Source organism: Thamnophis elegans, chromosome 8 (genome assembly GCF_009769535.1).
Source record: "Thamnophis elegans isolate rThaEle1 chromosome 8, rThaEle1.pri, whole genome shotgun sequence".
In the NCBI taxonomy this organism is placed as follows: Eukaryota; Metazoa; Chordata; class Lepidosauria; order Squamata; family Colubridae; genus Thamnophis; species Thamnophis elegans.
The window spans coordinates 79,831,374-79,858,784 of record NC_045548.1 but is presented as its reverse complement, the minus strand read 5'-3'; the positions used below and the strand labels follow the sequence as shown (position 1 = coordinate 79,858,784).

Below are 27,411 nucleotides of genomic sequence, written 5' to 3'. Positions count from 1 at the left end.
CTCTGGAATTACCGCCTCCTCCCCTCCCCTCCCCTCCCCCCCTCCCACCCCCACCCCCACCCCCAGGGCCAAACCTGGGCCAGGTTGGGGCGGGGGCGGGAGGGCCACTTCCTGGCGGTGACCTGCCGCCCACTAATCCACAGCCCGGGGCGGGGGTTTCTCATTGGCTCGGCGGGGGGGGGGGGGCAGCCCGCCCCTCGGCGCCTGGAGCCGCCCGGTCTGCCCCATCAGAGGAGAAATCCGCCCCCGCCCCGAGCCCATTTAAACCCCCACCCGGGGGGGGGGGCGCGCAGCGGCGCTCTCCAGCTGGACGGGGGCATGCAGAACACCGACGGGGACAATCCTCCGGCAGGGCCCCGGAGCAAGCGGAAGGTCGGGGGGGGCCCGGCGCAGCCCCCGCGCCGGCCCAAGAAGCGCTACAGCCGCCACGCCAAGCCCCCCTACAGCTACCTGGCCATGATCGCCCTGGTCATCGTCGCCTCCCCCGGGAAGAAGCTGAAGCTCTCGCAGGTCAGCGCCCGCCCCAGGGACCCCCGAGAGACCCCCGAGAGACCCCCGAGGGACCCGGTCTTCCAGGGAGGCTCCCGCGGGCGGCCCCGGCCATGCCCTGGCCCAAGGGACCCTGCCTCGCTTAGCGGTCGCCCGGGATGTCCGACGGGGCGGTTTCCCCGCCAGCATCCTGGACCGCGGCTTCGCCCAGCCGTCGTCTTTCGGGCGTCGAGGCTCGCCGGCGCCGATCCTTGGCGCTTCCAGCCCCCCCGGCGCTTTGCAGCAGGGTCGCACGCTGGAAAGGGGGCCGAGCGGGCTGTCTCGAGCGCGGCGCTGCCTTCCGCCGAGGGCGCGCCGGAGCCCCGACGGCCGCGGGGCTCTTTGGCTTCTTTAGGACTTTCTTACATTTATCCGCCGCTTCTTCTCGCCCTCGCAACCAACGGAAGGGCCGGGCGTGGAGCCAGCGCGCTTGGCTCGGCTTTTCTCCCCCTTAGCGCGAAGAAGACGGGATCCTCGGGGTTGGAAGGGACCTCGGAGGTCCTCTAGTCCACCCCCCTTCCTGAAACGGGAGACCCTGCAGAATGTCGGCTGGCACGGAGGAGGATCGGGCGCTGGTGTCGGGTTGAGAATGGGGCAGCCTGGAGCCCCAGAGGGGGCCGCGGACGGGGGTCCCTGGCTGGCTAGCAGTTCTAATGCGGGGGTCCCCGTTTCTCCCTCCCTCCCTCTCTTTCAGATTACGGGTAGGATCCGCGCTTTCTTCCCGTTCTTTAAGGAGAACTACCAGGGCTGGAAGGATTCCATCCGACACAACCTCTCGGCCAACGACTGCTTCAGGATGGTAACCAGGCCTCCTGGGAGAGGAAGGGGCTGAAGGGGGCCTCCTCCAAGGAGCCTCTGCTCAGCCGGGTGGGCCCCCTTCTGAGGGGGGAGGGCCCTCTTCAGGCTTGAGGGTCCCTCCGACACATCGATTCCTGGGAAGCCTCCAATCCAGCCATGGGTGTTTCTGGATCCCAGGGGAGTGAAGATGAGTGGACTTCAGTTCCCAGAATTCCCCATGGGTGAAGTTCAGCTCTTCAGCTTTGTGGGCTGGGGAATTCTGGGAGTTGAAGTCCACCCATCCTAAGATGCTCCCGAGATCCAGACCGTGTGCTAGTTATTTCAAATCCCATCGTTCTTTACCTAAGAACCTGGGGGGGGGGAGATAAGGGGGGGCTGCCTCCTTACAGAGACCCTTCCCCCCCCACAGGTGCTGAAGGATCCGTCCAAGCCTAAAGGGAAAGGCAACTACTGGACGGTAGACGTGGAGCGGATCCCCCCCGAAGCCCTGAAGCTGCAGAACACGGCCATCTCTCGCCAAGAGGAGGTGGCTTTCGCCCCCGACCTCACCCCGTTCGTGTTGCAGGGCCTTCCCTACGTGCCTCCCGGTGGGGCTCCCGACCCCCAGGCGCCCCTCCCACCTGAAGCCCTTCCCGTCAAGGAAGAGAAGCCCCCCGAGCAGCCGTGCAGGAAGCCCTTCACCATCAGCTCTCTGCTGGAGCCGCCACGGGAAGATGGAAGAAGTGCCAAGCCAGGGTCGCCGAGCCCAGACGGGGCTTCCGCCAACTGCGCCCGCCCTCCTCTTGGGGAGGGCGGCCAAGGGGCCCACTGCCCGCCCGCCAGCCCTCCCCAGCCGCCCCCTGCCTGCTGCACAGACTATTTCCAGACCCCTCCTCCTTGGCACAATCATGGCACTTCGTCCCCGGCTGGGGGTCCCTCCTTGCCCATGCCAACCTTCCTCACCATCCCGGCCTCGCTAAGCTTGCCCTGCTGCACTTTGGGGCCTGCTACCTACGCGAGTCCTCCTTACTGGAGCTTGGTGACGGCCCCCTACCCTCCACCCCCATATCCAGGCCTCCCCTCCGTCCCACTGGACGTACAGCAAGCTGTCCGGGTACCAGACGCCTCCTGGCTGGCCCCTCTGCCTTGGGTGGTCCCCTTCCAGCCCCTGCCCCCTCCCCATAACCCTTTCTGAGGGGCGCCCCCTTTCAGAGGAAGGCAGATATTCCCCTGAAGTGCACAAATTCCCTTATTTAACACTGAGAGAGCCGAGGTGGCGCAGTGGTTAAATGCAGCACTGCAGGCTACTTCAGCTGACTGCAGTTCTGCAGTTCGGCTGTTCAAATCTCACCGGCTCAAAGGTTGACTCAGCCTTCCATCCTTCCGAGGTGGGTGAAATGAGGACCCGGATTGTTGTTGGGGGCAATATGCTGACTCTGTAAACCGCTTAGAGAGCGGTTATGAAGCGGTATATAAGTCTGTTGCTACTGTTAGTGCCACAACTTCACGAGATGCTTTTTTTTGGGGGGGGGTTTCCCTCCTTGGGGCTGGTCCCCTTTCAGTGGTTTACGACGAATGGGCCCGTGCCTAGGAACCTATTGTCATTGGGGGAGAGCTGCTCACAAGGCCAGCATCCGCTTCTTCCGCATGGCCTATGCTTTGCTCCAAAGGCACATGGTTCCTGGAGTCCGCCCGATTGGGAGCTTTGATACTGGTTACTACTTCCTGGGGAGTTTGGGGGGGGGGCATTTTATGGATGGGTGCTTTGCAGTTCCGATTGTGCCCGGCCGTCTGTGTCGTCGTCCCCAGCATGGAAGGAGGGTGGGCTTTGGTGGTGGCAATTTCTGCCCGGTTTTCAAGGGCGCATTGGTAACATTATTAAATTAATAAATTTTTTATATTTCAAATATCGTTGCTTCCTTTTCTCGTTTTTTTTTTTTCACTTACAGAATGCAGTTCAGCCCCAATGCTCTTCAGTAACCTGAGGTTGGAATCAGCCTGGGTGAAGCCAGGATCAGGGGTTGAGGGGTCCTTGGTGCTCTCTAACCTGGGTGGTTTTCATGACCCAACTAAGGAACATCATTGGGGACCCACTAATTTGGGGCATGAAACCTCCACAAGAGAACCGGGAGCGAGGCAGCAAGATTTACTTCATGCCCCAAAACAGACGGACACTTTGATTCCCACAAGGGACGAAGGGCTGCAGAAGTTGGTGGAGTTACCAGAGAGGCTGAATTTGATTAAAGAAAAATAACACAAATTACTTTTGTTTCTGGACTTTGTTTCTCGAGGTGGGGAAAAAAAGCCAAAACTTTGATTTTGGGTTTTACCAATTTAGATAGGTTTGTCGTTACAGAGCGGGCTAGTTTATATTACTATGCAAAACTAAAAAGTTGAGATTTGATGCTATTGAATTTGAATTTAATAAAATTTATATGCCACCCAATCCGGTAGGACTCCGGGCAGCTTACAAATACAAATAGTCTTATTTTACTGCCCCAAAGGGAGTCTGAATGCCTTTTCTCTTTTTCCTACACTTTTTCCTTCCCACCTCCTCTCTCTCTCTACTTTCTTTTGTATTTTATATTATAAACTAGCAAAAGAAAAAACAAGAAAACAGCCAAGCTCAGAGCGTGCCAAGGACCTCTCATTTCAACCCTGGCCTACAAATTTCCCCCTTTATTGGTAACATAGGGATGGATTGGGATACAGTCAAAGCCACTTTCTGTCCCAGAATGGGGGGCTTCCGCGTTGGGGTTCTCTGGACTAGGCTGAATCTACAGAAAGCATTTCTCTGGTGGTTTCAAAAGCAAATCGTTTCAACATGGACCAAAGTCTGGAATTCCCCCGACTTTTCACAAGAAAAGGGAGACTTTCAGCAACCAGCTAAACTCAGCTTGTCAATCAGAAAGGTCAGCTGTTCAGAGGTTCAAGTCCCTAGTGCCAGGTCTCCTGTGTGTGAGCAGGGGGTTGGACTAGATGACCTCCAAGATCCCTTCCAGCAATTGTTGGGCGAAAATCAACCTGGGGGGTGAGTGAATGAAGCCGTTTCAAATGGGGAAATAGGGGATCCGCTTATTCTAAGGCTAGATTCATGCAAGCAAAGCTTAAAACACTTTTCTTTTTTAACCTGGCCTGTATCTGTCCCTCTGTTTTTAAACTCGGGGGTAGAAAGTGGAAGGGGGGCTATTTTTTCAGGAGGCAACTAGCTGAAGAAGCTTGCGAAACATCTTCAAAATAAAATTGACTCCTGAAAAAGCCCCTTTGGGACAACTATGACCTGGGTGGCTGAGAATTTACAGGCTTTCTTCAGCCAGTTTCTGCTTCATTGCAAATAATGGTTGGAGCAAACCTCCTTGTGTGTGAATCTGGCCAAGGCTACCCGCAACACAAAAGGGGGGCTGTGCACACACACAAACACAACACACACTGATTGCCCACAGGGTGAGCTGACAATGCTGATTTATTGTCCTGAGCAGCGACAGAAGAGGCTTCACCTGGACAGGAACTGCGCCAGGAAAGGAAAGGGAAAATTATACGGTCTCCTGCCACCCAGGCAGGGGGTTGGACTAGAAGACCTCCAAGGTTCCTTCCGGCTCTGTGACTTCTGCACATCAAAACATAACGGCAATCTATATCAGAGGGATCATTGATAAAAGTGGCCCCCTGCAAACCAGGGGGCACCGAGCAGGCAATTTCCTGGCAACTGGGTGGAAAGTCTGAGCAGCTTCCTCTGCTAAAAAAGGATTATGGTGGGTGGTTTTCCCCCCCCACCTCAATGGGAGGTGGGCTGTCCTGCACAGGGAAAATCCAGGTGGAGTTCCAAGGAATTGCAGCTTGCACTTCTGTGCCAAAAAATCCCCTTTCATGGTGGGGTGGCGCCCCAATACCTGTCCTTTAACACTTGATGGGCCTAGGGGAGATGTGAAGAGGCGGCCGACCCCTTTGGGGAAGGGAGCAGGCTCCGTGTCCCATCTGGAGGCGGGGGGGGGGGGGAAACTAGGCCAGCTCTTTAGTCCCATGAAGCTGGCTAGGAAAATGTATCCCCCTCCCAACTCTTTTGGAACCTGGGAAGACTGCTGGGGGAAGGTGCTTGGCAAATGAGGGTGGGATCTCTTAGGAAGTGGGGGCCAAGCTAGCCACATGCAGGGGAGGGCCACCTCTGCGCTGGGGAGGGGAGGCGGGTGGACCCTTCGAATAGGAGAACCAGGGCAGAAAAAGGGGCAGAGCTGGAAGGCAAGGAGGGTGCCAGATTTGAAGGGGGGGGGGCTCTACTGGGAGCCTCAAATAGGCTTTTCCGGACTTGCTTGGCAGGGTCCATTTGTCCAGGCAGCCCCCCCCTGACCAGTCCTTGCGCTCCTTCCCCAAGGGAAGCCTGCCAGAGGGCCGGGGGGGGGGAGTGTCTCAGACCTCACGCTGCTCGGGGGCCTTGATGCGACGGGAGGCCGGGCCCAGCTCCACTTTGCAGACCCGCTGGGCAAACTTCAGAGAGCAAATGGATTCGCCCAGGTTCTTCTCCAGGGGGGAAATCTGAGGAGTCAAAGGAAGCAGAGAGGGGGGAGAAAGGAGGAGCCCCTTCCTCAATATACTTTCCACCAGGAAAGCCCTTTCGTGCCCTGCCCGGCTTGAACGATTGGTACCCAGGTGCTGAAGGGCACTGCCCAATCCCCCCCACCCCCACCCAGTGGATCTCAAAGAGGGGGGGAGAGAAAGAGAGATTCACCCAGAATCCAACTGGACCTGATGGACACTGGAGGGGGGGGCAGTGAGCTCCTGCATCTGTCCTGGCAGCTGGAGTTTGGGAGCCCTGATCCCCCCCCACTCCCCCCCTCACCCATCCTCTGCCCTCTGCTCTGCAGGCCTTGCGGGCGGGGCTGAGAAGGTGGCCCAAACGTTCTCGGTTTCTTTTCCTTTGAAAACATGTCGCTTCTCACGCGAGGAGCTTCCTTGGTTCTTGAACAAACCGAAGGACTTTGGAAGAACCGAGGAAGCTTCTCGCCTGAGAAGCGACATGTTTTCGAAGGAAGGAAGGAAGGAAGGAAGGAAGGAAGAAAGAAAGAAAGAAAGAAAGAAAGAAAGAAAGAAAGAAAGAAAGAAAGAAAGAAAGAAAGGCCATGGAGGGAAAGGCCGTTTAAGAAGCAGGTGGGAAACGCCCAGCCAGATGACCCAGGGATTTCTTTTGGCCTCTCCTGCCTGCTGACCCCACCCACTTTTGCAATGGGGAGGGGTGAGAGGAGGGGGTCTCCCCAAGGAGCCGGAGGGACCTTGCAGCCCAAAGGCAGGAGTTCTCAGCTCGGGGGCCCTGGTGGGGCTGGAGAAGGGGGCCCCTGCAGTCGTTGGTGAAAGGCTGCCTTCGGGGGGCCTCCATCCGGGCCCCCTCTCCTCACCTGCACCATCATGACGGTCTTGCTGCCCTTCCCCAGGGAGTCCTGCAGCAGGTAGGTGAGCCGGGAGTTGCGGAAGGGCACGTGGGCCTGCTTGGTGCGCAGGGCCTGGATGACCTCCCCGAGGGCCAGAAGGGACCGGTTGATGCTCTGGGCTTCCTTCAGGCGCTCTCCCTGCGCCCCGGACTTCCAGACCCGCTCTGAGCCAGCCAGGTCCACCAGGTTCAGCTTCCCTGGAAGGACGAGGCGGTTGGTGAAGCCCTCCGGGACTGACGGAGAACGTCTGCACCTCCCCAGGCCAAGGGGGCTCCAAGGGCCCCAAGCATGTTGTGGCAGGGGTCGCTCAGCCTTTTCCCCACCCGAGAGCGACGGAAGGAGAGGGCAGCCCGGAAGGTTGAGGAACGGCGGAGGGACACCATCAGCAAGGAAGGTGGGAGGACGAAGGCAGGATGGAGACGGTGCCCCACGCCGTGGCTGGGAGGAAGACCAGGGACGCCAACTAAAGCAGGAACCCAGCTCCTTCCCTCATCTGGCTTCCAACCAAGAGGAAATCCCATCCTCTTGAGAACTCAAAGCCTTCCGCTGAAGGTATCTCAGGAGCTTCTCCGGATGCCCAGCTCAACCCTTGCCCTGCCCTGCAGGCCGGACCTTGCCGCCTTCCTGGCTCAGCGTCCTCCACAGCTACCTGTAACCTTGGTGCCGCTAGCCAGCTCCGTGCCCGTAAGCGTGAGGGTGAGCAGAGCATGCGACCGGGAGCTGTGCGCGTTCATGTGGGTGGAGAAGGTCCTCCGGTTCCGTTTTCCCATCTGGAGAATCTGACACAGAGACAGGTGAACAAGAGTTGGGGAGGGGTGCGGTGGCCTAGAGGCGGAGCTCTCGCCTTACAATTGGGAGGCTGTGAGTTCGATCCTAGACAGAGGCAGATATTTCTCTCTCTCTGACACAATATATCTGCCGAACAAAACTCCGTACTGGGGACAGGAAAGGTATCCGGCCAGTAAAATACTCAACTCCATTCTCCACCCTGCAAGGGATTACGGGGTCGTTGAACGAAGACGATGATACAGATTAACAGGGTTGGAAGGGACCGTGTAGGTCATTTAGCCCACCCACCCACCCACCCACCCACCCCCGCCCGCCAAACGCCATGGCAGAAATCTGGGTGCAGCGAAAGGGGAGAGTCGGTCACACCTCTTAAGGGAAAGAGGAAATATCCAGGGCCCGGATGGTCCGTTTGAAAGGCAAAATTTCACGGAATAAACCCATAATCAATACAAGGATTTAACCATCTTTTTGGTGTGTCCCGTAGGGTCAGTGTGAATGTCCAGCAACTTCAGAGGTGGCTTACCATTGTCTCCTCGCCGGGGCTCAGAGAGGGAGACTGGCTTAAGTCACCCAGCTGGTTTTGTGTCAGGCAGCGCTAGAACTCACAGTCCCCTGGTTTCTCAGGGAGCTCCAAACCTCTCAACTTTAAGACTGGGGGATTTCAACTCCCAGAATCCCCCAGCCAGCTATCTGGGAGTTGAAGTCCCCCAGTCTTAAAGTTGCACAGTTGGAGACCCCTGCAGTAGACCAAACTGGCTCACACCTGTTTTCTGGCACAGGTGAGCTTTGGCATTGCCAAGGAAACCTTGCCACAACTCAAAACCTCACCTTCTCTGGCCAGCTTGTGCTCACCATCGGCCTGGCAGTGCCCGTCTTAACCGAGCTGGCCCTAAAAACGAGATCCAGCCCACCTACCTTCTGAATCTCAGAGAGGTTCTGCACCTCCATACTGGTGAGTCCCGGGATGTGAAGCTGACCGCTCCCGTCGGGATGCAACTTGATATCTAATTTCTCCTGGGGGTCCTTGGTCAAGAGGTCTCTGGGCGGGAGAGAGAACAGGTAAGTGTCTTCCAATATTTGAATGGATGCCCCAAAGAAGAGGGGCTCAACCTATTCTCCAAAGCACCTGAGGGCAGAACAAGAAGCAATGGGTGGAAACTAATCCAGGAGAGAAGCAACTTAGAACGGAGGAGGAATTTCCTGACAGTGAGGACAATTAAATCAGTGGAACAGAAGTTGCCTCCAGAAGTTGTGAATGCCCCAACACTGGAAGTTTTTAAGAAGAGACTGGCAATCAATTGTCTGAACTGGCATTGTTTTTCATGCCTAAGCAGGGGGTTGGACTAGAAGACCTCCAAGGTCCCTTCCAACTCAGTCATTTTGTTATCCCCACTGATAGTGAGAACAATTAATCAATGGAACGGATTGCTTCCCAGAGTTGAGGGGTAGGGTTCTGCCTTAGGCATGAAAGCCGTCTGAGTGACTTTGGGGCAATCACCAGGAGACTGGGAGTTCTAGTCCCACCTTAGGCATGAAAACCCCCTGGGTGACTTTGGGGCAATCAGCAGGAGACTGGGAGTTCTAGTCCCGCCTTAGGCATTAAAGCTGGATGGGTGACTTTGGGGCAATCACCAGGAGACTGGGAGTTATAGTCCCGCCTTAGCTATGAAAACCCCCTGGGTGACTTTGGGGCATTCACCAGGAGACTGGGAGTTCTAGTCCCACCATAGGCATGAAAGCCCCCTGGGTGACTTTGGGCCAATCACCAGGAGACTGGGAGTTATAGTCCCGCCATAGGCATGAAAGCCAGCTGGGTGACTTTGGGCCAATCACCAGGAGACTGGGAGTTCTAGTCCCGCCTTAGCCATGGAAGCTGGCTGGGTGACTTTGGGCCAATCACCAGGAGACTGGGAGTTCTAGTCCTGCCTTAGGCATGAAAGCCGGCTGGGTGACTTTGGGCCAATGACTAGGAGAATGGGAGTTCTAGTCCCGCCTTAGCCATGGAAGCCCTCTGGGTGACTCTGGGCCAGTCAGCCTCTCTCAACCCACCTCACAGGGTTGTTTTGGGGGAAAGAGGAGGAGGGAGGAATATTAGGAATATGTTCTCTGCCCTGAATTACTCATAAAGTAATAAAGGTGGGGAGAAAATAAACCCATGGTATCTTCCGGGCCCTGAACCTCTGTGGGGCATGGAAGACAAATGAGGCCGATGAATCTCCCTTCTTGCCCACGGCTGCCCCTTGGAGGGAGGGAGGCACCGGGATCCATCTCTGCTCACCTGATCACCTCATTGTAGATCTCCACCATGGTGAGGTGGACTGAGAAGTGCCATCCCTGCGCCTGCTTGGCCTCCATCTCCTGGTGGAGAGCTCGCAGGGCCCGCTGGTTGATCCCCGGATTCCCCGGGACCCCCTGGAAGGAAAGGAGGGGTTCAGAGACTTTTCCTCCTCCCAGGGAAGCAGGACCCCCGTGGAGTGGCGTTTTTTCTTCTGCCACGCTCTTCCTGTCTCCAGATTCTCTTCTGCCTGGGCCATAAGAGACTCACGGGGCCCCTGGGGCTCTCTGAGCCTGGACCTTTTCCCTGTAGACCTTTCATGACCCAACTAGGTAACTTCATCAGTGCCAGAAGAGGAGGGGGAGGAAGAAAAGGACTGGGGAGACTTTGGTGCCCTCTGAGCTTGGTGGTTTTCTTGCAGATGTTTCATGACCCAACTAGGGAACATCAATGCTAGAAGGGGAGGGGGGTTGTGGAATGGAGCTGATGGAGATGGAGGAGGAGGAGGAGGAGAGGAGAAAGAGGACTGTGGGGTCCTTGGTGCTCTCTGAGCTTGGTGGTTTTCTTGCAGATGTTTCATCACCCAACTAGGGAACATCATCAGTGCTAGAAGGGAGGGGGGTTGTGGAGAGAAGGAGAGGAAGAGGAGGAGGAAGGGGAGGAAGAGGAAGAGGAGGAGGAGGAGGAGGAGGAGGAGGAAGAAGAAGAAGAAGAAGAAGAAGAAGAAGAAGAAGAAGAAGAAGAAGAAGAAGAAGAAGAAGAAGAAGAAGAAAAAATAATGATAGATGATGATGGGGTCCTTGGTGCTCTCTGAGCTTGGTGGTTTTTTTGCAGACATTTCGTGACTCAACTAGGGAACATCATCAGTGCTGGAAGGGAGGAGGAGGAGGAGGAGGAGGAGGAGGAGGAGGAGGGGAGGAGGAGGAGGAGGAGGGGGGGAGGAGGAGGAGGAGGAGGAGGAGGAAGAAAAGGACTGCAGGGTCCTTGGTGTTCTCTGAGCTTGGTGGTTTTCTTGCAGATGTTTCATGACCCAACTAGGTGACATCATCAGTGCCAGAAGGGAGGGGGGTTGTGGAATGGAGCTGATGGAGATGGAGGAGGAGGAGGAGAAAAGGAGGACAAGGAAAAGAGGAGGAGGAGGACCACTGTGGGGTCCTTGGTGCTCTCTGAGCTTGGTGGTTTCCTTGCAGACGTTTCATGGCCCAACTAGGTAACATCATCAGTGCTAGGAGGGAGTGGGGTTTGTGAGGAGGAGGAGGAGGAGATGAAGAAGGCTCTGGAGTTCTTGGTGCTCTCTGAGCTTGGTGGTTTTCTTGCAGACGTTTCATGACCCAACCAGGGAACATCATCAGTGCTAGAAGGGAGGTGGGTTTGTAGAGAGGAGAGGGAGGAGGAGGAGGAGGAAGGGGGGGAGGGGGAGGGGGAGGAGGGGGGGAGGAGGGGGGGAGGAGGAGGACTGTGGGGTCCTCGGTGTTCTTTGTGCGTATTAGGTGATGAACCGTCTCCTGCAGATGTTCCATGACCCAACTAGGGAACCTCATCAGTGCTAGAAGGGAGGTGGGTTTGCTCTCTGTTTATATACATCTGATAGCTCAAGCCTTGTGAATAATCAGAGAACAACCCCCCCTCCCTTCTAGCACTGATGATGTTCCCTAGTTGGGTCATGAAACGTCTGCAAGAAAACCTCCGGAGCTCCAAGGGCAGCCCCTTCCCCAGTTCAACCCTGAGCTACACATATGCTCTTTTCTTGGGGACCCACTTTGCTGGCCCGGCCCAGATCCCCATGAAGGGGGGAGCCTCCCTCCGCCCCTCCACGCTGGAGAAGGCCTTACCTCCATGGTGTAAGTCTTCCCCGAGCCCGTCTGTCCGTAGGCGAAGATGCAAACGTTGTAACCTTGCAGGCAAGACAGGACCACCGGCTCAATCTCCAGGAAGACCTGCCGAGGCACAGAGGAATTTGGGGGGGGGGAGATTTGCACCAAACAACACCCTTCATTGCCCCCCCTTCCCTGCAGGCATTGCAGAGGGTAGGATCTGTGGGGGAGGTGGCAGCTGGGGGGCAGGTGAGCTCTGGGAAAGCAGAGAGATGGCTCAGAGCAAGACTTCATTCGCCCCCCCTGGAGGCTGAAGTAGCATTGACCGATTGGGGGGGGGAAGGGCATCCCCCTCCCCACCTGTATCAGGAGCCCCCAGAGCCTCCTGCTCCCCCTAAAGCCTCTCACCCACCCCACCCCCCAACACAGGGAGAATGAGAGTTGTGCCCTGCTCTCCTTAATGGGGAAAGTATTTTTTATATATTGTTTTATTTAATATTAGTATTGTTTTACTTCGTTTCCTAGCACAATTATGTTGATTGCTTGTTTAGTATCCTATGACTATCTACTAAGTGTTGTAACTCGGTGCAGAGAGTTTCTGCCCCAAAGACAAATTCCTTGTGTGTCCAATCAGACTTGGCCCATAAAGTTTTCTCTTCTCTTCTCCCCTCCTCTCTTTTCTCTATTCTTCTCTTCCCCTCTTTCCTCCTCCTCATCTACTCTTTTCCTCTCCTCTCTTCTCTCTTCTCCTCTCTTTTCTATTCTTCTCTTCTCCTATCCTCTGTTCTCTATTCTTCTCTTCTCTTTTTCTCCTCTCTTATCTATTCTTCTCTTCTCTGTTCCACTCTTTTCTCTTCTCTATTCTCCTCTTCTCTATTCTTCCCTTCCCTTCCCTCCCCTTCCATTCCATTCCCTTCTTCATTATTCTCTTCTCTATCCTCTTCTCCTCCCTTTCCTCCCCTCCACACCCATTCTATTCCATTCTCTTCTGCATTATTCTCTCCCCTCCTCTCTTCAAGCTTCCGGAGTTCCCCGAGGGGGCTCTCCAGTACAAGGCAGGGGATGATGAGACCTCATCCCACTTACATTATTCCCAGACTTTGCACAGCGATGTGCTGCTTCCCACCCCTCTTCCCCCATCCCATGGCTTCAGTTCTGCTTCCTGGGGGGGCTGGGTGGGTGAGGGGGGGCCCTGAGTGGAGACCCTGGGGAAGGGGAGGGGCTCACCTCCTCCTGAGAGGCGCAGGGGGGGAAGACCTTGTCCAGCTTGAAGTGGTGCTCCTTCCCCTTGTAGCTGGCGGTCACAGAGCCATCCTCGGCCGAGCCGGCTTCTACCCTGGGGCCCCCGGGAGCCCCCTGTTGCTGCTCCTCCTCGGTCAGCGGCTTCAGGCGACACAGGACCCGGATGTTGCCTGAGGGAGGGAGGGGTCCATTCAGTCGTAAGTATGAGTCAGTGGCCACGTGTCTGATTTTAACCACGTGGCCATGAGGATGATGCCAGGGCCATAAGGGTCAAAACCAATCATGCGTCAATTTTTTCCCGTGCCGTTGAATCTTTGGAATGGTCACTAAATGGACTGTTGTAAGTGGAGGATCACCTGTCTTTTCAATTGATTGGTTTAATTTATATCCCACCGTTATTGCGAAGGAGATTCGCCCCTGCTGCTCCCCAGGCCTTCCCCGACTGTCCCCAGCCCACCTCACGGCGGCTGCTTCCTGCCCCTTTCAGGACTTCGACAGCCCCCAAAGAAGAGGGTATCTGACTCCACTTCTGAGTGAGATGTTGGGAGGTGGGGGGGAGACGTACAGCCACAGGAAGATGGAAGGAAGCCCCCCCAGAGATCCAGGGTCTGTGTTGGGATTGCTGCCAGCAGCAATGGAGAAGGGAGGGAGGGGCATTCCATCTGCCCCCGAAGAAATCAAGCCATGTAACCCCCCCCTCTGCTGCTCCCCTCCTTCCCCCCCCCCCCCGCATGCCCAGGAACCCACCTTTCAGCTCCAGCAGCTGGTCGTGGTATTTCTTGCGAAGCTGCACCTCCCGCAGGTAACGCTCCTGCAGACACTGGCTGCTCTGCGCCACTTCCCTGATCACGGAGAACATCTGGAGGGGAGGGGGAAGAGTGAGGGGGGGAGGAAAGCCCCCCCTGGAAGCCCCCAATCGGGGGGGGGGTAGAGTACCCCTTCAAAAAGAATAACAGAATAATAGACCTGGAGGTCATCTAGTCCAAACTCTCCTCAAACAGGAGATTCCATTTCAGACAAGTGACTTTCCAATCTCTTCTTAAAAACCTCCAATGACCCACAACTTTCTGGTGGCAGGCTGTTCCACTGGTTAATTGTCCTCACTATCAGGAAGTTTCTCCTTAATTCCAGGTTGCTTCTGTCTGTGACTTGACCCCCCCCCCCCTCTTTTTTGTGGCAACCCCTGAGATATTGGAAGGCTGCTATCATGTCTCCCCTGGTCCTTCTTTTCATTAAACTAGACATCCCCAGTTCCTGCAACTGTTCTTCATATGTTTTAGTCTCCAGTCCCTTAATCCTCCTTCTTGCTCTTCTCTGCACTCTTTCTAGAGTCTCCACATAATTTTTGTATCAGGGCGATTTTCTTTACATTTCATCTTTTTTTTTTTTTTAACATTTTTAAAAATTAATGTCTCTCCTCTTGGGTGTTTAAGCCCTGAAGGAGTATTTGGTGTCCTGCAAGGCTCACCCCAATTTGTTTTTATGGGTTCAGGGGTGTCAATTGTGTGGATTTTGCCCCCCCCCCTCCACCACCGCAGACCCCCTGCTTGGATTTTATCCCTCTGGTCCTCTCCACTTTCTTTTCCTCTTTTTTACCCCGCCACTCTCTCCTTCCTCCTTCCCTTCTCCACCAGGATCTGTTTTTCCGTTCCGACAAGCACAATGCAGCGACTGCCCCCCCCCTTGCAGAAAACAACACACACACACACACACACACTGGCCATGACACCAGTCCTTCTCAACCTTGGCATCCTGAAGGTGTGTGGACTTCAACTCCCAGAATTCCCCTGGCTGAGCCTCACCTGCATCTCAGCCTCACCTGCATCTTGGCTTCCTCCACGGCGGCTTTGTAACAGTGGGCAAAACTCCCCATTTCCCCCTGGATGTTCCGGAAGTCCAGCTGCAGCCCTTGGAGGAGGGGGCGGAGGGTGTGCAGATGCTGCTTCATTCCTGGGGGGGGGGACACGGAATGTGGAGGGGGAGAAGGCCAGGCAGGTCTGTAGTTGCTCCAAAGAGCAAATTGCTCTCCACAAACAGGGATCCTCTCAAGATGCTCCCAGGAGCTCTCCCTTCCCTGGGCGTGGGGGGGTGGAGAATCTCCCCCTCCCTGTAGTCTGATATCTGCCCCCCACTTCCCCCAATACCTGCCAGCTGCTTCCGCATGGGCTGAGCGCTCTCCTCGGCCTCCCGGGAAGCCTCCTGCACAGCCGCCTCCTTCTGCTCCTCCAGCTGACGGATCTCGAGCAGCAGCTCCCGACGCAGCCCGGAGACCTCCTTCTCGTAGGCAGAGATCTGCCAGGGGGAAAAACGGGCCCTTCAGGAGGGGCAGGGGCCACTGCCAGGGGCCAAGCAGGAAAGTCCCGCTTTGAAGAAGGCTGCTGAAATCATTCCCCCCCCACCCGACACGTCAGGTTCTCCCTTTTAAAAGTGGGATCTCCAACTTTGATGACTTTTAAGGCTTCTGGACTTCAACTCCCAGAATTCCCCAGCCATGGAAACGGTAAGGCTTCTAGACCAACTCCCAGAATTCCCCAGCAAAAACCATGTCTTCAAGTTGCCAAGCTTGGAGAACTCTGTTCTAAAATGTTCCCCCACCCCTCAAGCGAAAATCTGAGATCCCACACTAAAGTTATCTTTGCAAACTGCCCTGCGTTAGTTAATCTGTCAATCCCAACCTCTCTGCTGCTGAATTTTCAGACTGCCAGGATATATATATATATATATATATATATATATATATATATATATATATATATATATATATATATATATATATATATATATATATATATATTATTTATTTATTATTATTATTTATTATTTATTTATTATTTATTTATTATTTATTTATTATTTATTTATTATTTATTTATTATTTATTTATTTATTATTTATTTATTGTTTGTTTGTTTGTTTGTTTGTTTGTTTGTTTGTTTATTTGTCTTGTATGCCGCCCACTCCCGAAGGACTCTGGGCGGCTATTGTATGGTCGTTCTGCCCCCCCTCCAGAATGCAAGGAGTTCGGCCGATTAGGACTGGGGGTGGGTGGGGGGGGCAGAAGGAGAACTGGGAATGAACCTTGAGGCCATCTGGTCCACCCTCCCCCCCCCTTGTTCAGGGCAAATACAGGCAGTCCTTGCCTTATAACAGTGGTTCCCAAACTTGGCAACTTTAAGACTTGTGGGACTTCAACTCCCAGAATTCTCCAGCCAGCTCTGCAGAGCTGGCTGGAGAATTCTGGGAGTTGAAGTCCCACAAGTCTTAAAGTGGCCAAGTTTGGGAACCACTGCCTTATAACAACAGTTGAGCCTAAAACCTGATTAAAAGCTGAAGTGAGACCGTGGTTAAGTGAGTTTTGCCCCATTTTAGAATCTCAACCGTTGTTAAGTGAATCGCTGCGGATATTAAATTATTAATGCAGTCGTTAAGTGAAGGGGGATCAAGAGACCCCGGGACTGCAAAAGTCGTAAGTTCAAGCCAGTTGCAAAGTCTCCAAATGCTGCGACGGTCGTAGGTGTGGAAAATGGCCATCAGCCCCCATTTTTCAGTGCTGTCGTAACGTTGAACGGCCACTAAAGGAAAGGTCGTTAAGTCGAGGACTATCTGTGGCGACTCCAAAGTCTCTCCCCCCCCCCGGGAATGGGCTGCCCCCTTTCTGATTAAACCCCCCCAGGGAAGGAGGAGCTGCCACCCGCTCTTCCACTGAGGGAGTGGTCTGCGGAGGTTCAGGTCAGCCCATCCCGCGTGGGGGCCGAGCATCGCCCAAGACCCCCCCAGCGTACCTTGTGCTGGAGGGCAGCCGCCGCCCCCTCCGAGCTCTGCAGCTGCTCCGCCAGCTGTTGGCACCGCTGCACCTGGGAGGACAGCTGTTGCATGAGGGCCCTGTTCTGTGCCTCCGCGTTGGCCAAAGCCTCCAGCGCCTGCGAAGAAGGACCCGCCTGCAGCCCCTTGGCCAGGCCCGGGGGGGGGGGAGGGAGGGAGAAGGTCAGCACAGAGCATCAGTAGAGGTTTAACGGCTCTCAGACCCCCTCGGCCTCTGAGCCCCCCCCCCAGCATGTCAGAATGGGGGCTTCCTTGTCCTTCTCCTTCTCCCTATTATCTCTTCCTTTAGCTTCAGGTGACGATCCCTTCGTTTACCTGTTATGGTTTATGATGATGATGGCGTTTTATGATTACGATCCTGGCTTATCACTTGTCACTTGTCTGTATACAAGTGAGAGATTATGCGCCAGAGAGAAATTCCTTCTGGGTCCAATTACGTTTGGCCAATAAAGAATATTCTGTGCTGTGCTACTCTACTCTACTCCATATTTTCTATTCTATTCTATTCTATTCTATTTTCTCTTCTCTATTCTATTCCATTTTATTTTCTCTATTCTATTCTATTTTCTCTATCCTACTCTACTCTACTCCATATTTTCTATTCTATTCTATTTTCTCTATTCTACTCTACTCCATATTTTCTATTCTATTCTTCTCTTCTCTATTCTGTTCTATTCTATTTTCTCTATTCTCTTCTTCTCTTCTCTATTCTATTCCATTTTATTTTCTCTATTCTATTCTATTCTATTTTCTCTATTCTATTCTATTCTATTTTCTCTATTCTACTCTACTCTGCTCCATATTTTCTATTCTATTCTATTCTATTCTATTTCCCCTATTCTATTCTAGAGCCAAGGTGGCGCAGTGGTTAGAGTGCAGTACTGCAGGCCACTTCAGCTGACTGCTATCTGCAGTTCAGCGGTTCAAATCTCACCGGCTCAAGGTTGACTCAGCCTTCCATCCTTCCGAGGTGGGTGAAATGAGGACCCGGATTGTTGTTGGGGGCGATATGCTGACTCTGTAAACCGCTTAGAGAGGGCTGAAAATCCTATGAAGCGGTATATAAGTCTAACTGCTATTGCTATGCTATATCTATCTATTTATCTATCTATTATCTATCTATCTATCTATCTATCTATCTATCTATCTATCATCTATCTATCTTCTATCTATCTATCTTCTGTATCTATCTTATCTATTATCTATCCATCCAAGGCTTAAGGTTGACTCAGCCTTCCATCCTTCCGAGGTGGGTGAAATGAGGACCCAGACTGTGGGGGCGATGTGCTGACTCTGTAAACCGCTTAGAGAGGGCTGAAAGCCCCATGAAGCGGTATATAAGTCTAACTGCTAACTGCTATCTACTCTACTCTGCTCCATATTTTCTATTCAATTCAATTCAATTCCTATTCCTATTTCTATTCTCCTCCACTCTCTACTCTCTCCTCCCTTATTTTCCAGTGGGGAGGGCTTTCCACTCCCACCTAGTCTGTTTTTGAGGATTCCCTGGTGCTTCCCCCACTCCTCAAACCAGCTCTGTGCCTTCTCAGCTTTCCTGTGATCAATCAGGGGGTCATTTATTTATTTAAAAACTGATACAGCCACCCAACTCCCTCATAAAGACTCTGGGCAGCTTAAAGCAATAAAACCCAAATACAAAATCCAATAATAACAACAACACACACCCCCACCCCACCCTGACAACAATCACACCGATCCCTTGATGGACCACCCTCTGATTTCCTAGCCACTGCAAATGCAGAAGTCTGAATAACAGTTGGAAGGGACCTTGGAGGTCTTCTAGTCGAGCCCCCTGCTTCAAGCAGGAGAATCTGTACCATTTCAGACAAATGACAGTCTAGACTCTTCTTGAAAACCTCCAGTGATGGAGCACACAGGACTTCTGGTGGCAACCAGTTCCACTGGCTAATTGTCCTCACTGTCAGGAATTTTTTTCCTTATTTCTAGGTTGCTTCTCTCCTTGATTAGTTTCCATCTGTTGCTTTCTGGTCCTTTGGAGAATAGCTTGACTTCCTCTTCTTTGTGGCAGCCCCTCAACTATTGGATGACTCTTATCTTGTCCCCCCCAGTCCTTTTCTTCCCACGACCTTCCCATGAGGCACACTTTGGCTCTGAGTGCGAGGAAACATAATCCTAACCTTAGCTTTAATTTCCAGTGGGATTTTCCTCTGCAAAACGTCAGTGAAGACTCAGTTCTCCGAAGACTGTCGGAGGCTGAAGGTCTAAGATCTCCCACGCTAGGCAACGGCCCCAGCCCAGAGCCAGTCCTCTGTTGTCATATAACTCCTTGTGTAGGTGTGGCGGTCACCCATGGCCCAGTGCATAACAGGGCATGCAGAGCCACGCTGAACCACACAGGAAAAAACAAACTCCATAACATCCTGATAGTTCATAACATAAGATCCTGATAGTTCATAACATAAGATCCTGATAGTTCATAACATAACATCCTGATAGTTCATAACATAACATACTGATAGTTCGCTCTAGATGTGCCTTACCCAACGACACCCAGGATTTGACCATATATAAACTTCCCTGAGCAGTAGATTAGCAATTGTAGTTTGACAGGCTGTCTTAAATCACATGCCGATTGCCCCTCCTGCCTTTGTCCTATCTCAATAAAAGAGGCTACCAGACCCCAATCTGGATCGCCTCATCCCGAGAAAGCTTGTGTCCGTGTCTTTTCTCAACATTGGCCTCATGGGCGAACCACGGGTACTTCACAGTCCTCCACCCCATGCCAACTTTTCCTGGGGGTACACCCTACTGCAATGGGTCTAGGGCATCTCACATTGGCCGAATCGCTGTGGGACAACTCAATTGCAGGACGAGAGAGTTGGACGAATATCAGAGAAATGGTGGAACAGAACCACGGAAGGAAGGATGCAAAACCAGGGACCGAATGAAATGGGAATGAGAAAAATTAAAATAGTTTCTTAATTATTTTAAATAAATTGAGTTGTCCCACCCCGAGCTGGCTATGGTGAGTTGGCCACGACACGTTGCCCCATTCTCTGCTGTAACTCGCCCTCTCCAATGTGTTTCCATGCAGAGGAGGGGGTTCACATCTATGGCCACGAAAGAGCCCCAGCAGGGGTGAAATCCAGCAGGTTCTGACCGGTTCTGGAGAACCAGGAGCGGAAATTTTGAGTACTTCGGAGAACCGGCAAATACCATCTCTGACTTGTCCCAGAGTGGGGAGGGAATGGGGATTTTGCAGTTTCCTTCCCCTGCCACGCCCACCAAGCCACGCCCACCAAGCCACACCCACCAAGCCACGCCCACAGGATTCCACCTCCCTCACCTGGACCTCAGGAGGGGGACTCTTCTGACTCTGCGGAGGGAGCCGGAGCCCGCACAGCTGCTCGTCCAGCTGCCGCACCTCTTCCTCCCTGCGCCACTGCAGCTGGTCCATGCGCCCCTCCAGGCACATCAGTTCGCCCACCTTCTGCTGCAGGCTGGCCTCCAGCTGCAGCACTTTGTGGCGAAGAGCCTCGTTTTCCTGCAAGGGGCACCAAGAATGTTATTTATTAATTAATTTATTTTAAAAAATTTATTTTATACACATAAGCACATCAACAGAGACAAACACATAACTTAGGAGCCAAGGTGGCGCAGTGGTTAAATGCAGCACTGCAGGCTACTTCAGCTGACTGCAGTTCTGCAGTTTGGCTGTTCAAATCTCACCGGCTCAGGGTTGACTCAGCCTTCCCTCCTTCCGAGGTGGGTAAAATGAGGACCCGGATTGTTGTTGGGGGCGATATGCTGACTCTGTAAACCGCTTAGAGAGGGCTGAAAGCCCTATGAAGCGGTATATAAGTCTAACTGCTATTGCTATGGCTATTAAAAACAACATAGGAACAATAAGTTCCATCGTATATCATACCGCAGTTCCGAATCGGTTTCTTTGCAGTTAATGTTTTCCCTTCTATACATTTCATTCTTGCATTCATGGTCTCCTTATTCGTTATCCATTTTTATGTACAATTCTATATTTATTTATACTTAGCTACTTATGACCAAATATTATTTACCTGTATTATGCTTTATATTTTTACTGTCATCTATTCTCTTACATGCAGTTATAGGTATACATTCACATAGTTATTCTTTTTCTTTGCCATTCTTATATTATTATTATTATTATTCCATTTAAGAGGTTATAAGGTATAGTTTGGAATGCTTTGTTTACCATCCTTCGCACCTGCTAAGACACCACCTTGTTTTCTCTTTCTTTTCCTTTCTCCCTCCCTTCTTTCTCTACTTCCTTCCTTCCTCCTCTCCTTTCCCTTCTTCCTTCCCTTACCTCTCCCCTACTCCTACCCTCTTTCTTCTCCTTCCTCCCCTCTCTCCTTCTCTTTCTTTCTCTTCCTCCCTCTTCTTCTTTTCCTCTCCCTTCCACCCACCTCTCCTTACCTGTTTTTTCTTCCCTTACCTCTCCTCCACACTTCTTCTTCCTCTCTTACTATCTCTCCTTCTCTTTCTCTCTCTTCCACCCTCCACTCCTTCTCTTTCTCTCCCTTCCACCCACCTCTCCTTACCTCTTTCTTCTTCCCCCTACCTCTTCTCTACATCTCACCTTATTTTCTCTTTCTTTTCTTTTCTCCCTCCCTTCCTTCTCTACTTCCTTCCTTCCTCCTCTCCTTCCCCTTCTTCCTTCCCTTACCTCTCCCCTACTCCTCCCCTCTTTCTTCTCCTTCCTCCCCTCTCTCCTTCTCTTTCTTTCTCTTCCTCCCTCCTCTTCTTTTCCTCTCCCTTCCACCCACCTCTCCTTACCTCTTTCTTCTTCCCTTACCTCTCCTCCACACTTTCTTTATTTAGCATAAGGCGAAAACGTGGGAAAGAACATCACAAGCAGCAAGAATGAACTCGCGCCTGCCTGTGGAATTTGGGGGGGGGGGCAGATACCAAGACACAATGACCCCCCAAACACAGAGGAGTTTCCAGTCCTTGTAACTCCAGGGCCCATTTTCCTGGCCAAGTCAGCTCATTGTTTTAAGAGCCATAAGTGGCCCAGTGGCTAGAATGCAGTACTGCAGGCTGAGTCTGCCCACTGCCAGCAGTTCGATCCTGACTGGCTCCAGGTGGACTCAGCCCTCCCGTCCTTCCGAGGTGGGTCAAATGAGGACCCAGATTGTTGGGGGCAAGAGGCTGGCTCTGTAAAGCGCTTGGAGAAGGGTGGAAAGCACTGGGAAGCGGTATATAAGTCTAAGGGCTAGTGCTATAGTTTTATCTGCCCGCAGGGCAGAGCCTGTCCGTGACTCTTCACATGCTCAGAGACATGTGCTGTGGCAATGTTGCCCTTGTCCCTCACTGTGGCAAAACTGAGCATTTCCACTCTTGCAGAGGACACTTTTCGACGGAGGTGATCTTCCCTTCCCCCAGCCCCGTTTAAGCCCACTTGGGGGGAGGAAAGCCACTCGTAATGGGATACAGCCCCCCCCCCCAGGCTGGATGTGGGGTCCTGGGCTGGCCCTTAGAGGGCAGGGGGCAGGGCAGGGGCTCACCGTGGCCATCAGAGCAGAGGGCTGGGCAGAGATGGCAGCCGCCTGCTGCAGGAGCCCCTGGGAGAGCTGGAGACTCTGCTTGAGACCCTCGTTTTCCACGGTCAGGTTGTGGATCCGCTTCTCAGAGTCAGTCACACCCTGGGGGCCAAAGAGGAGTTCAGTCAATCCATCCCAAGAGAGCTGGAAGGGACCCTGGAGGTCTTCTAGTCCAGCCCCCTGCTCAAGCGGGAGACCCTGTGCCATTTCAATCAGAATACAGCTGGAAGGGACCCTGGAGGTCTTCTAGTCCAGCCCCCTGCTCAATCAGGAGACCCTATGCCATTTCAATCAGAATACAGCTGGAAGGGACCCTGGAGGTCTTCTAGTCCAACCCCCTGCTCAATCGGGAGACCCTGTGCCATTTCAATCAGAATAGAGCTGGAAGGGACCTCGGAGGTCTTCTAGTCCAACCCCCTGCTCAAGCAGGAGACTCTATGCCATTTCAGACAAGTGGCCATCCAGTCTCTTTTCAAAAGCCTCCAGTGCTGGAGCACCCACAACTTCTGGTGGCAGGCAGTTCCACTGGTTAATTGATCTGGGATTAGGGATTATAGAATAGCAGAACAGGGAGAGGCCTTGGGGGTCTTCTAGTCCAACCGCCTGCTCAAGCAAGAGCCCCTCGACCATTCCACACAATCCCTTCTTGAAAACCTCCAGGGATGGAGCCCCCACAACCTCTGGTGGCCAGCTGTTCCACTGGTTAATTGTCCTCCCTGTTAGGAAGTTTATCTTTCTCTCCAGCTGCTTCTCTCCCTCATCCATGAGTTCCCTTCCTGAGTCTCGGCCTGTTCATCTTGGGGGGGGAAACCCCACGATTCCTTCCCTGCTGGGACCCTCCCCAGCCCCCCCTGCAAGGAGCGAGGGGCCGCCTTCCTCACCCGGCCCAGGCGCAGCTGCTCCTGTTCCTCCTCCTCCTGCGCCCGGATCTGCTGCTTCAGGCCTTGGATCTGCCAGGAGAGAAGGGGCCCCGCCAGTCACCCCCCATCCAAGGGCCCCCAATTCTCTGCCCCCACAACCCGTTCAAACATCTTCCCCAACAGATGGGATGATGACGGAAGACAGTTCATTTAGTGACCGTTGGGAGTTACAGCGGCATGGAAGAACGACCCTTTTATACACTTACGACCATTGCACCCCCTCCCCGGGTCACATGATCAAAATCCAGCCGCTTGGCAACTGGCATGGACTTATGCCGGTTGCAGCCTCCCCTCAGTCATGTGATCAAATGCAGGTGCTTGGTCATTGGCTCGTACTTATGACGTCATCCCCTTCTGGCAAACAAAGTCAGTGGGGAAGCCTGGCTCACTTAACAACCACGTGACTAATTTAACAACCGCAGGGATTCACTTAATGACTGTCCGCATTATCGTCAGAAATGTTGGGCTCAACCGTGGTCATAAGAGTCGGAAGGGACCCCAGAGGTCTCCTAGTCCACCCCCTTACTCAAACTCCGTAGCTAAGGCTGGGCTGGGGGGAGGGGGAGGGCTTGTCTCACCTGGTGGTGGAGGCTCTTGGCCAGCTGCTGCTTCTCCCTCTCTCGCTCTTCCACCCGCCGCTGGAGACCCACCACCTCCTCGGCCAGGTGGCTCCGCTCTCCCTGGAGGGCAGTGAGGGACTCCACCAGCTGCTGCAGGCCCCTGGGGGCCACGGGGCAGAGCAGCCCAGGGGACGGCGGCTTTGAGCCTGGATGGAGGAGAAGGGTAGCAGGGGAGACCCAGGAAGGAGAGGCGGCCTGAGCTGACCCTGGGACTCTGAACTGCCCCAGGGTGGACCATGCAAAAAACCCCACTAAGGGCCACCCATCTCCCCCCTCCCCAACACCTGGAGGAAGGCCAGCCCCTCCTGAGGGCACTTCAGAAAAGCAGAATAAGGGAATAACAGAGTTGGAAGGGGCCTTGGAGGTCTTCTAGTCCAACCCCCTAAACCAGGGGTCCCCAACCTTGGCAACCTTAAGACATGTGGGCTTCAACTCCCAGAATCCCTCAGTTAGCCATGTTGGGGAATTCTGGGAGTTGAAATCCCCAAGTCTTAAAAGTCGGGGACCCCTGCCCTATACCGCTTCAGACAAATGCCCGTCCAGCCTCTTCTTGAAAACCTTCAGGGTGGGAGCAGCCACAACTTCTGGTGGCAAGACGTTCCATGGGTTTATAGTTCGAAGTTGCTTCTCTCCTGGATTAGTTTCCATCCATTGAATGTCTATGGAGATTCTCAGTCATCCTGGCCATGGTTGACCCTAAAGTGCCTTTTTTTCTCAAGAGGCAACTGGACTTTCTGGATTTTCTTTGAAGACGTTCCGTGTCTTCACTGCTTCTTGTTCTGCCCTCAGGTGCCTTGGAGAATAGTCTTCTTTGTGGCAACCCCCGAGATATTGGAAGGCTGCTATCATGTCACCCCTGGTCCTTCTTTCTATTAAACTAGACCAATGTTTCTCAACCTTGGCAACTTGAAGATGTCCGGATTTCAACTCCCAGAATTCCCCAGCCAGCGAATGCTGGCTGGGGAATTCTGGGAGTTGAAGTCCGGATATCTTCAAGTTGCCAAGGTTGAGAAACACTGAACTAGACATCCCCAGTTCCTGCAACCGTTCCTCATATGTTTTAGCCTCCAGCCTCCTAATCCTCTTTGTTACTCTTCTCTGCACTCTTTCGAGAGTCTCAGCATCTTTTCTACCTCGTGGCCACCAAAACTGGATGCAAATATTCCAAGTGTGGCCTTACCAATGCATCATAAAGTGGTAGTAACCCTTCACGTGATCTTGATTCTCTCCCTCTGTAAAGGGAGATTGGCTTTTATATTGGCTTTTTTGGCAGTTGCAACACATGGCTGGCTAATATTTAAGTGATTGTCCACTCCAAGGTCCCTCTCATAGTTACTACTGTTGAGCCAGGTACCACCTAAGCTGCCCTCAGGTGCTTTGGAGAATAGTTTGACTCCCTCTTCTTTGTGGCAACCCCTGAGATATTGGAAGATGCTATCATGTCTCCCCTAGTCCTTCTTTCTATTAAAGTAGACATACCCAGTTCCTGCAACCGTATATCATATGTTTCAGCCTCCAGTCCCCTAATCCTCTTTCTTGCTCTTCTCTGCACTCTTTCTAGAGTCTCCACATCTTTTTTATAGTGTGGTGACCAAGACTGGATGCTGTATTCTAAGTGTGGCCTTTCCAAGGCCTTATAAAGTGGTATTAACCCTTCACGAGATCTTGATTCTCTCCCTCTGTTGATGCAGCCTAGAGCTGTGTTGGCTCTTTGAATGCCTCCTTCCCAAAGGGTATCCCACCTGCTTGGACCTTCTCCAGGAGGCCCTGCTGCTCCAGGATGATGGCTTCCAGGCTCTGGATGACGCTGAGCTTGTCCTTCACCCGCTGCTGGTAGGCCCTCTTCAGCCCCCGCATCTGCCGGCGCCAACGGCCCTCCTGCCAGTGGAGGCGCGAACGATACTCGCCGGCCTTCTCCTGCAGCTGCTGCAGCTGGGAGTAGCGCTCCAGGAAGGAGAAGAGCTGCAGCATCATTTGCACCAGGGGCGACTCCGGGGGCTGCGTGGGGAGGGGAGGGGGCAGTCGGGGCCCAGAGCGGGTGGGAAGAGGGGAGAGCAAGGTTAGTCACAGGGTGGGCAGCGCCAATTCTCCCCAGTCTCCCAGAGGGCTGTCAAGGCAGGACTAGAATTCCCTGTCTCCTGGTGATTGGGCCAAAGTCACCCGGCTGGCTTTTGTGCTTAAGGTGGGACTAGAATTCCCTGTCTCCTGGTGATTGGGCCAAAGGACTAGAACCCCTGCTTCTGCACCAAGATTGTATGAATGTGGCAAGAAGGAGGGAAAGGAAGGCCCAGCTCTTGTGGGGGCCCCACCCACCACTGCTTCAGGTTGTGGCTCCCCTGAGGCCCCCTCCCCAGGACAGGCCCCTCTCCTTCCCTCCCTGTAAGACTGGCACCCCCAGGGACCCCTCCCCTTCAGCAAGGAGGAAGCATGGCTGGATAGGGGAGGGCATTTCAACTCAGGCCCCCACAGCGCCAGGAGAACGGGGGGGGGGGGCAACCTTTCCACACAGCATCTCCCTCTCGGCAAGGGCCGCCTCCCGCTTGAGGGCCAGGAACTCCGTCAGTGGGGTGGGGGCTTCCTCCGAGCCCAGGTCGTCCTCCTCGGAGGGGCTGCCTCGGTCGCTCTCGGAGCTGCCTGTGCCAAGGCCAAGGAGGCCGGTGAGGTTGAGTTCCCGCCCCTTGCCGAAAGCCCTGCGCGCCCCCCCTCCCCATGCCCCAAACGCTCTCTCCCACCTCCACGCAGCAGCCGAATCTGCCAGACTTAGCTTGGCAGAGATGCTGAGAATGTAGCTCAGGGTTCAAATGGGTGGGGTGGGGGTGTCTTGGAGCTTGGTGGTTTTCCTGCAGAAGTTTTGTGACCCAAACTAGGGACCCTCATTATTTAATTAAAAGGAAGTGAGGTTTGCAGGGAGGAGGAGGAGGAAGAGGAGGAGGAGGAGGAGGAAGAGGAGGAGGGGGAGGGGAGGAGGAAGAGGAGGAGGAGGAAGAGGAAGAGGAAGAGGAGGAGGCGAACTGTGGAGTTCTTTGTGTATTCTGTGTTTGGTGGTTTTGTTGCAGGCCTTTCATGACCCAACTAGGAAACATCATCAGTGCTAGAAGGGAGGAGGAGGATTGTGGGGTCCTTCACTCTGCGCACCCTGAGTTTGGTGGTTTTCTTGTAGACATTTCATAACCCAGCTAGGTAACATCTTCAGTGCAACATCATCAGCACTGATGATGTCACTTATTTGGTCTGCAAGAAAACCGCCAAGCTCGGAGAACACGCAGGGCCCCTCGAGGGGCTTAACTGCAAGCACAGAGAAAGGAGACCCCCCCTCACCTCACTTCCAGCGAGAGGCTTCCTAGACAATCTGCTGCTGGGGACAGGGGGAAGAGGGGGTAACTGCCCCCTGGGTGCTGAGCCTGCCGCAGTGCGGTGGGGGGCAGAAGAGGAGAGGAACCTACTGTCCACATCCGTCAGCTGCAACCATCGGTGGTCCGGTGAGGGGGTCTTGGTGGTGTCCTCTGGCAGCTCCTCCGAGAAAGCTCTGTGGCCCTGGGGAGGAAGAAACAGGTCAGCCCCCTGGGAGGGTCACTGGGAATCCCCCCCCCCAAACTGGGTTCCTGCCTCAGATTAGATTATATTAGATTAGGGAATG

The 27,411-nt window shown here is 53.6% G+C and overlaps 2 protein-coding genes across 2 annotated transcripts; one reads left to right on the top strand and one right to left on the bottom strand.

Moving 5' to 3' along the window:
- The first annotated feature begins 318 nt into the window (after positions 1 to 318).
- Positions 319 to 2,500, top strand: LOC116512078 (forkhead box protein H1-like). Its single transcript, XM_032222354.1, has 3 exons — positions 319 to 510; positions 1,223 to 1,327; positions 1,736 to 2,500. Exons 1-3 carry the CDS (start codon positions 319 to 321, stop codon positions 2,498 to 2,500), a joined length of 1,062 nt encoding a protein of 353 aa, XP_032078245.1.
- A 3,209-nt stretch (positions 2,501 to 5,709) lies between these two features.
- KIFC2 (kinesin family member C2) lies at positions 5,710 to 27,290 on the bottom strand. Its single transcript, XM_032222353.1, has 18 exons — positions 27,218 to 27,290; positions 26,272 to 26,408; positions 25,517 to 25,772; positions 23,733 to 23,920; positions 23,116 to 23,184; positions 22,199 to 22,336; positions 19,996 to 20,193; positions 16,628 to 16,792; positions 14,990 to 15,137; positions 14,665 to 14,795; positions 13,593 to 13,704; positions 12,831 to 13,015; positions 11,622 to 11,726; positions 9,793 to 9,926; positions 8,430 to 8,553; positions 7,375 to 7,504; positions 6,693 to 6,922; positions 5,710 to 5,835 (listed from the first exon to the last, which is right to left on the bottom strand). Exons 2-18 carry the CDS (start codon positions 26,284 to 26,286, stop codon positions 5,710 to 5,712), a joined length of 2,454 nt encoding a protein of 817 aa, XP_032078244.1. The 5' UTR covers positions 26,287 to 26,408; positions 27,218 to 27,290.
- Between the last annotated feature and the right edge of the window lie 121 nt (positions 27,291 to 27,411).

Bases quoted from the DNA above. Each gene is read 5' to 3' on its own strand.
- LOC116512078 (XM_032222354.1), top strand. From the start codon at position 319: ATGCAGAACACCGACGGGGACAATCCTCCGGCAGGGCCCCGGAGCAAG. The intron at 511-1,222 runs GTCAGCGCCCGC...CCTCTCTTTCAG, and splicing joins AGAAGCTGAAGCTCTCGCAG to ATTACGGGTAGGATCCGCGC. The intron at 1,328-1,735 runs GTAACCAGGCCT...CCCCCCCCACAG, and splicing joins CCAACGACTGCTTCAGGATG to GTGCTGAAGGATCCGTCCAA.
- KIFC2 (XM_032222353.1), bottom strand. The intron at 20,194-22,198 runs GTGAGCCCCTGC...TGCCCCTTGCAG, and splicing joins CCTCTGCTCTGATGGCCACG to GAAAACGAGGCTCTTCGCCA. The intron at 15,138-16,627 runs GTACGCTGGGGG...TCCCCCTGGCAG, and splicing joins CGGCTGCCCTCCAGCACAAG to ATCTCTGCCTACGAGAAGGA.